Consider the following 12,500-nt stretch of genomic DNA (forward strand, 5'->3'; position numbering starts at 1 on the left):
AATGGAAACCTCGTATGAATCTGATCTCAGGTCAGAATGGGTTAAAGACGGAGTGCCACATTTTTTGTGTCTATGAGGTGACAGTGTACTTCATTAGACATCCCTGGAGTTGTTTTTATGTGCAATGGTTGTATTAACTTTGCATTTAGGGTTTGAACTGGTGGGGCGTGTCCACATAAAAGCGTGATTTTAACAAATACTGTATACACTTTTTGGAAAAGGTTCTTCCCCCCTTATATTGTAATAATACCTGATGATCATGTTTTAGGGTGGGGAAAAAAATGGTGGCACTCCATCTTTAAGCTTAATTGGTTTCAACGTTTTGGCACTTAAAACAAATAAATAATATGAATGAAATATATTGGTGCAGGTCTCTCCAGAAACTGGATCAGAGCCAAGGGACCTGTCATGGAACCGGGGGCTCTATGTATCTGTGAGTAATATCGTGTGATTCTTCAAGTGGAATCCGGTTTCTGCCACCCGAGGCTATAAGCAGCAATTAAACATGCGTAGCGTCCAGATACATTAACGAGCTCACACGTTACACATGGCAGCGGTGACGTGCACGCGCTCACACATTACGTGCGGGGCGACGTGCGCGACGCGCTCACACATTACATGGGGACGTGCACACACGCTGAATATAGGCTGCATGGGTAATTAGTCACGTGACGTGCATGCGTGTGACAGGAAGTATAAACCCGCGGGCAGAGGTGTTAATGTAATGACCATTATGAAACGGGAGAGAGAGAGAGAGAGAGAGAGAGGAGAGAGAGAGAGAGAGAGAGAGAGAGAGAGAGAGGAGAGAGAGAGAAACTGTAGCAGTTGAATGGCTGTATATATGTTTGTATTGATTTGGTATTGTGATTTAATGAGCAATTTAAAAAACTAAGCTATTCCTTCCTACAGGTCTTATACTATTAATACTATTGAAGGCTCTGGTTCCATTTAGTGTATAGCAGCACAGTGTTTCTCAAACGTTCTTCATTTAAAATATACCCCCCATATAACCCTGCAGAGTGAACAAAATGGGACACATAATGGCCCCTTTTCCACCGGTTGGTTCCCAATGGGAACCGGTTCAGTTTGTTTTTTTTAGTCGTCATAACATGTTTCGTCGACTACTTCGAAAACAACACAGGTGTTACCAATGATAGGCTAGTAATGAAGGCTTTACACCTGTGTTGTTTTGGAGCCAGAGCTCCAAAATTGGAACGTTATTATGAATTGAGTGTATAGCAAAACCATACCTATATTAGATTGTTATATCGCCACGACACTTCCCCCAGTTGATTACAAATGATTTATTGTGTTGGAAATTTTTACATTTTTAAATTATGCAAATTAGGCATTATGTATAGGAAAATATGCAAAATAGGAAGAAAGCTACTATACTGTGGACGGGTTATCATTCATGAATTTACTTGTATTGATCCTATATATAAACCATTTAAAATAGGTCTAGTTTTCCCAACCATGTGTTGGAGCTCTGGCTCATGGACTAAAGAACCAAAAGAACTGAACCGGTTCCAACCGGTGCATGGAAAGGGGGTCATAAACTCATAATAGAGTACTGTATACACTCTCACAGTTACACACCCGTATAAGGGGACATTTGTAACCCCCTCCTCAATGAACCGCGAGGGTCCCTGCCGGACCCCACTTTGAGACCCACTGGTGTATAGCAGAGCGTTTCCAGACAGCCGACATGCAACGATATAACCACACCCTGACTCAGTTTGACCAGAATGAAACATAAAGCCTTCGTTACTAGCCTATCATTCATTGGTAACACCTGTGTTGTTTACGAAGTAGTCGACGACTACCTTTTTCCACTGGTTAAATGTAAAACTTAAATGAAATCTATAAGCTATGACGACTATAATTAAGACTAAATATACTGACAATTTCGTCAACAAGTAAAAACTAGACTCCAATTTTAGGAAGGGACTAGTGGACAAGGGTCCATTTTACATGTTGGTTGCATGCTGAAAAAAACTATTTTCGGCTAGTGTAAAAAACAGTCATTACGACGGCATCAATGCCAATGACTAAAACTAGACTAAAACTAAAACATTCCAGGTGACTAAAATGTGACTGAAACTAAATGAAGACTATATATATCGAAGAGACTATATAATGACTAAAACTGAAATCAAAACGTCCAGCAAAAACAACACTGATTGGTCAGAGACCTTGTGAAGGAAGTATATTAAGGAAGAGGCCAACATTCTGTCCGATACACAGCTGCAGACTATGAGCCTAATGGATGCAGTCCTGATGGACTCGATGAGGCGCGTGTTGAAACCAGAGGTCACGTTTATGAACTCCAGAGCACTCCAGCGGCTTTATTTCCAAATACACACACGCCCAACAAAAGACACATAGTGAAGGAACCACAATAACATCACTGATGAGGACATGCTTCCAGACAGACAGAGACATGAGACCCAGGAGGAACCCACAGGAACTCAGTAGCCAAATTCCAATAACACCCCCCCCCCCCCCCCCCTAACGTCCACACAAGCTTATACTCCCCGGTTTAGCCCATATTTAGACGATTCTAAAAAAGTGTCTTCTATACATCCTAAAAGTTTTCTGAAGAACTATGTTTCTGTATCAGTGCTGCTCAACCTTTCTTCATGTCAAGGACCCCCAAAAAATATATGTATTTGGCCACCGACCCCCCGTCTGAAAATATGTTGTTCCAGTGACCCTCCCCAGAAGCAAAGATTTGAGATTTAACACTAGACGTATATATTTACACTCGCTGTTTGACGCTCAATGGCCTTGGGGAGCATCACGCTCTCTCTCCCCGTCTCGACTCCTCCAAGAAAGCAAATGACCACCACAGGGACACAAACTAAATGCCCAGGGGTTATAATATAAGCATGGAGGACCGAAGTGCAGAGTGAGAGAGTATATGAGCAGAGATTTGGGGAGTGTTGGAATTTGGCCAGCAGCAGCAGCGGCTGTATGTATGAGGCTGTATGAGGCTGTATGATGCGTGGAGGGAGCGTCAGGCTGGGACGACGAAGGGTGTGGTCCGCTGTGGGGCTTTCCCCTCTCATGATGGATGAAACCAAACAGGCTGCTTCTGTCTGCGTCTGGAGGAGTTACAGTATACTGTCTGTCTGTCTGTCTGTCTGTCTGTCTGTCTGTCTGCCTCCATTATAAAAAGACCTGGTCAAGACATCCTGTGTGTGTGTGTGTGTGTGTGTGTGTGTGTGTGTGTGTGTGTGTGTGTGTGTGCGTGTACGCGTGCGTGCGTGTGTTAATAATTCATGCACCACTCCCTACATACAACATTTCCTCCTCTGTTTCTCATGCCTTTTACACTAAAACCTCCTCTGTCCTCTCTCTCACACACACACACACACACACACACACACACACACACACACACACACACACACACACACACACACACACACACACACACACACACACACACACACACACACACACACACACACTTATGCTTTGCTTGCTTATGGCAGTCCGTAGATGTCGACGATGATGTTGACACACACAACACACACACACACACACACACACACACACACACAAGCTTATAGATATACTGTATGTGTATAATTGGCCGCCGACCCCCCATCTGAAAAGATGTTGTTCCATGATGGACCCCCCCCCCTTATAGAAGCAAAGATTTGAGTTAAAAAAAAGTTTGCTCTGAAGAATATGTATTCAAAGATTTGCGCCACATTTCTCAGATTTTCAAAAAATAGCAGATCTATACAAAGCTGCTATGAGCTTGTAGATCTGCTATTTTCCAATAGCTGAAGTATAACGTAATGCTTTAAAACACCAAAAAGGGGTTCCCGATAATTATGTATATAGCCAACGTCGGTTTCCAGCACTATATGGTTGAATATACTGTATTTGGATGGCCAGACTGAGGGTCCTTGACCTGACAAAAAACATTATAGACTCTCCTGCCTCGCATTTTTATTTGTGTGACAGTTTAAAACGTTGAATTCAGTCGGGGGTTTATTGTTATATAGTTCACTATATAAAAACTGACAAAATACAGAAAATTACTATTTGGGAAAATAAATTGTTACAGGCTAAAACATTTGGACCGCAACCTTGGAGGCTGCATTGTCGGTGCTTGTGCATGCGTGTGTGTTGCGTTGCGTGCGTGCGGTTGCGTGTGTGTGTGTTGCATGCGTGCGTGCATGCGTGCATGCGTTGCGTGCGTAGCGTGCGTTGCATGCGTGCGTGCGTGCGTGCGTTGCATGCGTGCGTGCGTGCGTGCGTTGCATGCGTGCGTGCGTGCGTTGCGTTGCATGCGTGCGTTGCGTGCGTGTGTGCGTTGCGTGCGTGCGTGCGTGCGTTGCGTGCGTGCGTGCGTGCGTGCGTGCGTGCGTGCGTGCGTGCGTGCGTGCGTGCGTGCGTGCGTTGCGTGCGTGCGTGCGTGCGTGTGTGCGTGCGTGCGTGCGTTGCGTTGTGTGCGTGCGTTACGTGCGTGCGTGCGTTGCGTGCGGCAGTGTGAGTGAGTGACGCCTCAGCAGGCTGGCTACACTGTAAGAAAAGCTCGTCATTTGATGGGAATGTTCCGTATTTTATCATTGTATCGTTCCCAATTCCCCCCGATAGCCGAGAGGGGGCCTATGAGTACAGGGAATTTCCCCGTCATTTGCGGACATGCGCACATGGTGTAAAAAAAGCCTTGAGTCCGCCATTAAAGAATCTCTCCGCCCGCACTTTTTGAAATAGGACAGGTCAGGCTGCTGCTGCATGTGTGTTACCTTTGGACTGGAACCTCACGCTTCTTTTGGTAAAAAGTTTGGTTGGTACGTTAATTACATTAGTTAATTTATGACATTTATTTATTTATCTCTTGTGTGTAACTTGAAGTTCTTTCTGGCCCCAGTTGGCAAGTGCCCAGTTTTCCCGCGTCAAAAGTTGGACACAAGTGTTTTATTTAAAAAAAAAAATATGGGTTCAGATTATATTTAGCATTTATTATATTTTCGGGTTTGTCGCGTCCGTTCATGAATGACCATATTTACTTCTGCTTATGCGCTAGCTTAATTCCCCCCCCCCCCCCCCCCATAGCTTAGTTGTTGTTAGTTGTTGTTAGCTCTTTTAGCTACGACCGGAGCTATTGTAACCTCAATTCGCGCTAGCAAGGAGTCTCTCCACCCAGACTTGGCTTACCAACAGAGGTATAACTATTTGATTATATTTAGATACCTTATATTGTGTGTGTGTGTGTGTGTGTGTGTTTTAATGGCATAGAAGGCTGTGGTTTAGCTAGGCTAGGCCGCTAGCCAAGACAACAGCATCACCCCTCGATGCTAGCTGTTGGTTAGCTATTTTTGTGGTGTTCACATTAGGATAAACGTAGCAGCTATACGTTGCCTGCCCGTTCAATTTTCTATGGGCTAAAGCTTGTATTATATTTGCAGGTGTGTGACTGTGTGTGTGTGTTTGTCCGTGCTAATGCACATTTAATGGGTTAGAACGTGTCCGGTGGTGGTTTAGCTCATGCTAAACCACCACCTCCTTTAGCATCATTCATCATCATCTCATATTCAATCTGTGACTGCCGTAGCTCATTGTCTGCACCAATCGCTCTCACTTTTCACACAGGCATTGACCATAATAATATGGAGATCTTAACAAAGCCCTTTTCCAATTTAACAAATTATGAATTAATAATGAATTTATTAGTGAATTAAATTGCGAAAACCACCCAGGGTGCAGTACCTCCCGCTGGCCACAACGTAGATGTATAGATATTATATTATTCAATAGCCTTGCTGCTCATGTTACACAAGTAGTGTAGTGTAGTGTCTGTACAAATAAATAATACTGTAAATACTGTACAACAAGTGCTAATTAAATGTTTGCAGCAGAATATACAGTACTAGAGTAGTTCCCTTTTTATTATTTTTTCCCAAGGACTTTGCTTTTGAAGATAAGGAATTGAAATAACTACTGGTTCTGTCTGCTGGCAGATGGGTCACCTCTGATTATTTCTGATTTAAGGCACGTCATATGAAAATGGTATGCTTGTTGTGCTGAGATATACTAAAGGACAACTACAGTTGGGACACATAGCGAGCATTATTATTAAAAATGAAACACTGTCCTACTTTTGCTACGGGGAAAACGGCCAGCTGGGTTCCTGAGCTTGGAGTCTATGAAGTTGATAAATGATTCTGATTTGTTCATCTGTGAAAATCTGGAAAAACTTACAGAATATTATCCACTTTTTCATACCAAAGAGGCGGGAGGTTGCTCATTCCTCTGAAACACATGCCAGCATGGACCCTGTAAAGCAGTTGGGTATAGTGATAAATTGGATGCAGTCCTAGCCAGATTAGAGGATTTAGGAGTTGCTTCTGTGGATGACCTCATCGATGTGCAAGCCTCGGACCTTGAGAACACCCTGTCTGTCATTCAGTGCAGAAGACTCGTCCACAGCTTTCCAAGCTGGTAAGTTTTTCTCCAGCACACATTAGTACACGAGCTACAAAATTGTTGTCTGTATAATCTAGTATTTGCAAACTTTAATTTAAACCATCCATTATTTAATTGCTGATTATTGTGTAACTATGGATTACCTTTTGGTAATGGGAGTAATTTATAAAGTTCACAATGGGGAAACATGAGCTTATAGATCGGAGGTGTGTGTGTGTGTGTGTGTGTTTGTGTGTTTGTGTGTGTGTAAAAACAATCTATTGGATTTCTTCTATTTTTAGGAGTCATCTGTTAGAAAATTGATGACTGAAACGTATCCCATCCAGCGTGAAGCCATAAACGATGGAACATGTGTCATGGTGAGGGTCTGTTTATGATGATAAATATTGTATCGTGATACGATATTCACAGATATCGTATATGTTTGCAATACCTTCATTTATACTTGATACTATATGAGATATTATTGAGAAAATAATATCGTGATATTGTATTTTTCCATATCGCCCACCCCTATGTCAAGGTCATGAAGGAAGAGTGGCCATTCTTATTTGAAGCTGCTCACCTGTTTGAACACGCATCTCAACTCCTTGGCTTTCCGGTACTGAACAAGCTGGCAGAGGAACTTTCCGGCAAAGAATCGGGCATCAACAACTTCCTTGACTCCAAAGGTAAATTACTCCCCACCCCACCCCTGTTTCCCCAATATACATGTATTGCTACTAGTGTTGAATATGTATTTTCTATTGTATGTCATCCTATTCACGAATATCTTTACTTATGTGGTAGTCTCGCGTTGCCAAACTGTTGCCTCTCGCAACTTCCAAATGCTTCCATCATACAGTCGGAGGCCACGGAAGTTCTATCATGATTAAAATATAAAGCGGAAGTGGAGCCTCCTCCCCACTTCCGTTTTGTCTTTACAGTTACACTTTTGAGCACCACAGATATAGAAACATTTTGTATTTAAACATCTGTATAATTGGTATGAACTGTTAATAAAGTATTCAATCAATCATAGGGTTGAAGCTGGGTGATGGTCCAGTGGAGCTGATCAAAGGCATTGCGAGATACTTAAAGGAAAACCCTGATCGCCTCTTCTTCCAAAATGAGGTAAGTGTTATGATTGTAAACCCCAGGAAATTATCTCAACATAATTATATTGTAATGTGTGAATCATAGAAAATATTGAGAATCCCTGTAACATTTCTATGTTTCCTCTGACTCGGACACTGTTTGTGTACATTGGAAACATAAAATCATCAAATGCATGCGTGTATCTTGATTTCATCTTATTTTTCTCCTCAGGACACCAACGATGTTGATCTCAGCAACCTCCCATGTACCCCATGCATCCTACTCAGAGGTTAGTAGTTATCCCAGCAAGCTTGGTATATATGCTCCATTTGTTTTTAGTGTTCCTGCTATGACAATTTGTTGTGATGAAAAGGTATATGCAGATTAGGGGCAACATCTTTAAATTACGGTATGTACAAGTCTGAGAAACAAAATGTTGAATACTGTTTCAAAGTATTTTTTTGCTTGTTCTTACCAAAAACGACTAATTACCAGAAATCACAGCAATTCTATTTTTATTTTGTGTGTGGGTGATTTCTTAAATTAATTTATTTTTTTGTGATCTGTTTAAGGTGACCAGCAATTCAATATGGCTGTGGATCAGGTCATTGTAAATGACCACATCACTTCCCCTGTTGCGGCCCTCGCATATGCTTTCTCCCTGTTCTATGTCTGCAATATTGAGTACCCGAAGGAGATGGCTTTGACGCTGGAGTTCGTTCAAAGGTAAGCAACACATGGTTTTGTAATGTTTATATCTGGGCCGAGGAAACCATGCAAGGCACCATCCCGCTCATCAATTGAGAGCAATTGGGGGTTAATCAGAGTCTTACTCAAGGACACTTTGACACTAACTCTGGGGGAGCCCACGGGATCGAACTGGGAACCTCGCCGTTCCCATCCAGCTGCTCTACTAACCACTCTACCCCTGACCCAATGTCCAAATTAAACAAATTGCCCTTCATTACCAGTACATTTTTTACATAAAGATCTATCCTCTGTTACTCTTTACTTCAGTTTCATCTATTTTATGTGTAGCTAAGATTTCTTCTCTTTCCTTAGAGTTTTCTTCGGAATCAATCCAGACAGAGGGTCCAAGGCAGAACAGCAGGGGAAAAAACGGCACATTCCGGCAAGACTGGGAAAGTTTGTGTCTCAACTGAAGGATTTCCAATGGAGGTTGGAATGAGGGTTTTGGACTGTACACACACACACACACCCCTACCTTACCTCCTGTCTGACAAAGGACACTTAGTCTGACAGAGCAATGTTTTGTGATGCAAGACTGTCAAAGTTTGTGACTCAATGAAGGACTTCGTATGGACCATGAGGTTTTTGGACTGCGTGTACGCACACGCACAACCACACACACACACACACTACCTCTTGTCTGTCAGACTGCCAGTCTGTAACAATGTTTTTGAACATTCTCAAGGTGAGAATGCAACAGCATTGCTGTTTATTTAGTTTTGAAATGGAAATGTGTATGGCACTAAGGGGGCATAGGGGTGAAGTACCTGCCCCCCAAAACAGAACTTAACTATCTATCTCAGAATGTTTGATGTTTGAGTATTCTAAAGGTGAGAAATGCCTATTTTGTTGCACTAGATTGCTGTATTGATGTGTTTTATTGTGTTTTGAAATCATTGGAGGGTGATATTTGTTACTGCATCTTCTCCTACAGGCTGGGGCAACACCTATCAGTGGGGAATGATGAGTGGGAGGTGTAGGACGCTTTCTACATCCTCCTGGAGGGGACTCCTCATTCCCCACTGACAAGTGAGTCCGTAGTTTGAAAGCAGTGGCAAATGACGTGTATTTTATTGTGTTTTGAAATAATTGGAGGGTGACATTTGTCCCTGCATCTTCTCCTACAGGCTGGGGCAACACCTGTCAGTGGGGAATGATGAGTGGGAGGTGTAGGACGCTTTCTACATCCACCTGGAGGGGACTCCTCATTCCCCACTGACGGGTGAGTCAGTAGTTTGAAAGCAGTGGCAAACGATCCCTGTAAAAGTTTTAAAAGAAATGTGTTGCAGTTGAAATGTATATTTTTATTATAGGGAAATGTCTATAAAAGTTGTGTTCTATTGTTTCTATGATGGAAATGTAATGGAACTATATGGTACTAAAGCACATTACCCGCCCAGGACCTCAAGCGAAAGAGTATTTTATAGTGTATGGGGCATGTTTACAAAAATAATTGCAAAATTATTTTGCAATTATGTTAATTGCACTGTTCACTGAAAAGAGAACGAATACAAATAAACATGTTTTATTTGTATATTTGTGGTTTAATCAGATTGATGTCCGTAAATTGTACAAAGAATATCCTATGTAAATCTACTTAATTTTCTATTTTCGGATTAACGTAAGTGTCTTTACAGACTAAGACTAAGTCCCTTAAAAGTACAGAATTGTCTGTAGAAAGACCAGACTAAGTTGCATAACAGTACAGAATTGTCCATAAAAAGACCAGACTAAGTTCCATAACAGTACAGTATTGTCCGTAAAAAGACCAGACTAAGTTCCATAACAGTACAGTATTGTCCGTAAAAAGACCAGACTAAGTTCCATAACAGTACAGAATTGTCCATAAAAAGACCAGACTAAGTTCCATAACGTTACAGAATTGTCCGTAAAAAGACCAGACTAAGGTCCATAACAGTACAGAATTGTCCGTAAAAAGACCAGACTAAGTTCCATAACAGTACAGTATTGTCCGTATAAAGACCAGACTAAGTTCCGTAACAGTACAGAATTGTCCGTAAAAAGACCAGACTAAGTTCCATAACAGTACAGAATTGTCCGTAAAAAGACCAGACTAAGTTCCATAACAGTACAGAATTGTCCGTAAAAAGACCAGACTAAGTATTGTAAAAGTACAGAATTTTCCTGAAATATCCGTAAAAGGAACTGACTAAATACTGTAAAAATACAGAATTTTCCGTTTTAGGATGACGGAAGTGTCCGTAAAAGGAACAGACTTAGTCCTGTGAAAGTACGGAATTATCCGTTATAGGGATGACAGAAGTGTCCGTAGATTAACGGTACAATGCATTGGCAGCAAATTACCGGAGCATTTCGCCGTTTTCTAACGGATATTTTTTTTACAGTGTATAACAGCTACATTATCATAGTGAATGCACAGCGGGGCTCGGTGGGGCAGCGCAGCGCGCGTTAACCCATTCTGACCCGAGATCAGATTCATACGAGGTTTCCACTGGGACAACACACTGGTCTGATGATAACCCATTCTGACCTGAGATCAGATTTAAAAAAAAATGTCAGTCGCTCTTCGATTTTCTCAAAAATAGCAGACCTACAAGCTCGCAGCGCGCCACTCGGTGGCGCGCTACGAGCTTGTAGATCTGCTGTTTTTCAATAGCTAAAGCACGACATGATGCTATAACACCAAAATGGGTTCCCGTTCAGAATGGGTTAAGAGTGCGCTGCTAGTGTGCTGTATGTACGTTGACATGGCCTCTCATTCATGCGCGCAATTATCATATTCATACTTCTCCAGAGCCCACATTGTGTGCTATTTTTACTGGAATATACAAGGATACGGGCGCTGTATTCACCGGAGGTGTTCGTGTGTGTGTGTGTGTGTGTGTGTGTGTGTGTGTGTGTGTGTGTGTGTGTGTGTGTGTGTGCTAGAGGTTAGAGAGTGTAGTAATGATGATGGTATTGTATGTAGGCAGCGGAGCACATTCAGCTCCATTAAAAACTGCACGAACACACTCGCACACGTGCACGCACACACACACACACACACACACACACACACACACACACACACTAAATGTGTGCAACATGCTTCTGTCCGTCTGTCTGTTATTTCATGTTTTCAGCAGAGTACCTGCATCTCATTTGATGTGTGTGCGCGTGTGTGTGTGTGTGTGTGTGTGTGTGTGTGTGTGTGTGTGTGTGTGTGTGTGTGTGTGTGTGTGTGTGAGGGGGGGTAACACACACACACACACACACACACACACACACACACACGCACACTCACACACGATCAATAGGCCTACAGATGCAAGGTCTAAATTATTTAGACAGCCTCCAACGCGCCTCATATGAAACAAACCCATAGATGAGCCAATCACACACACACACACACACACACACACACACACACACACACACACACACACAGCGGGATGTTTGATGCTGGCTGTTAACATTCTCGTCCACACTCCTCTGAGCAGCGCTCATTTGGCCAGGGGGGGGGGGGGGGCTTAGTGTGTGTGTGTGTGTGTGTGTATGTGTGTGTGTGCGTGCGTGCGTGTGTGTGTGTATGCATGCGCGCCAGGTGTTCACAGGTATTGATCCAAACATATGGAACAGATCGTCAGACATTCCATCATCGTGGGAATCAAAGGGTCAGGAACTCCACCAGAAAATATTCAATGAAATAAAAAAGACAAAGGCTCTCTAAAGCAATCCTCCATCATGTTTAAAGGCAGGGCTTTTTCTAAACTGCTCGTGAATCCTGTGGATTGTCAAATTATATCACAATAATAAATCAATACAAACATATACATGCAGGCATTAAACTCAGGCTGAACCGTGTAGTGTATAGATGAGATTACAGGTCCTCTCTCTCTCTCTCTCTCTCTCTCTCTCTCTCTCTGTGATGCTTGATATAGAGTGTGATTCACTGATATTGGAATAATTTATATATCGTGGTCAGTGTGTAATAATAATTATGTCTTGGAGCCATGCAGGACTGTAGGCGGCAGCTTATGTGGAATGCTAAAGCTATAATCTGTACAATAAACAAATGTTTACAAGGACCCCAAAAAGTGTATGAAATGGGCCACCGACCCCCCTCCCCCACATGTTCACGATATTTAAAAAAATAGCAGACCTACAGTATACAAGTTCATAGCGCGGCACTCGGTTCCGCGCTATGAGCTTGTAGATCTGCTATTTTTCAATAGCTAAAGTATAACATAATGCTTAAAACA

The 12,500-nt window shown here is 42.4% G+C and overlaps 2 protein-coding genes across 3 annotated transcripts in view; one reads left to right on the forward strand and one right to left on the reverse strand.

Moving 5' to 3' along the window:
- LOC308314194 (E3 ubiquitin-protein ligase TRIM21) overlaps positions 1–12,500 on the reverse strand; it is a 132,965-nt gene that overhangs the window by 52,836 nt on the left and 67,629 nt on the right. The window lies entirely within an intron of this gene.
- LOC308314198 (uncharacterized protein) lies at positions 6,703–8,740 on the forward strand. Of its 2 annotated transcripts, none has more exons than XM_080761678.1 (6): positions 6,703–6,809; positions 6,974–7,121; positions 7,472–7,563; positions 7,759–7,816; positions 8,100–8,253; positions 8,590–8,740. In XM_080761678.1, exons 1-6 carry the CDS (start codon positions 6,753–6,755, stop codon positions 8,714–8,716), a joined length of 636 nt encoding a protein of 211 aa, XP_080617804.1. In that variant the 5' UTR covers positions 6,703–6,752; the 3' UTR covers positions 8,717–8,740. The 2 variants fall into 2 exon arrangements, with proteins under 2 accessions (XP_080617804.1, XP_080617803.1); XM_080761677.1 differs by having other exon boundaries at positions 6,736–6,815.

The sequence above is a fragment of the Protomyctophum bolini genome (genome assembly GCF_963924005.1).
Source record: "Protomyctophum bolini genome assembly, chromosome: 4".
Taxonomy (NCBI): domain Eukaryota; kingdom Metazoa; phylum Chordata; class Actinopteri; order Myctophiformes; family Myctophidae; genus Protomyctophum; species Protomyctophum bolini.

Coding starts and splice junctions, on each gene's coding strand:
- LOC308314198 (XM_080761677.1), top strand. CDS start 6,753: ATGACTGAAACGTATCCCATCCAGCGTGAAGCCATAAACGATGGAACA. Junction 7,122..7,471: donor CAACTTCCTTGACTCCAAAG/GTAAATTACTCC, acceptor AATCAATCATAG/GGTTGAAGCTGGGTGATGGT. Junction 7,817..8,099: donor CCCATGCATCCTACTCAGAG/GTTAGTAGTTAT, acceptor GATCTGTTTAAG/GTGACCAGCAATTCAATATG.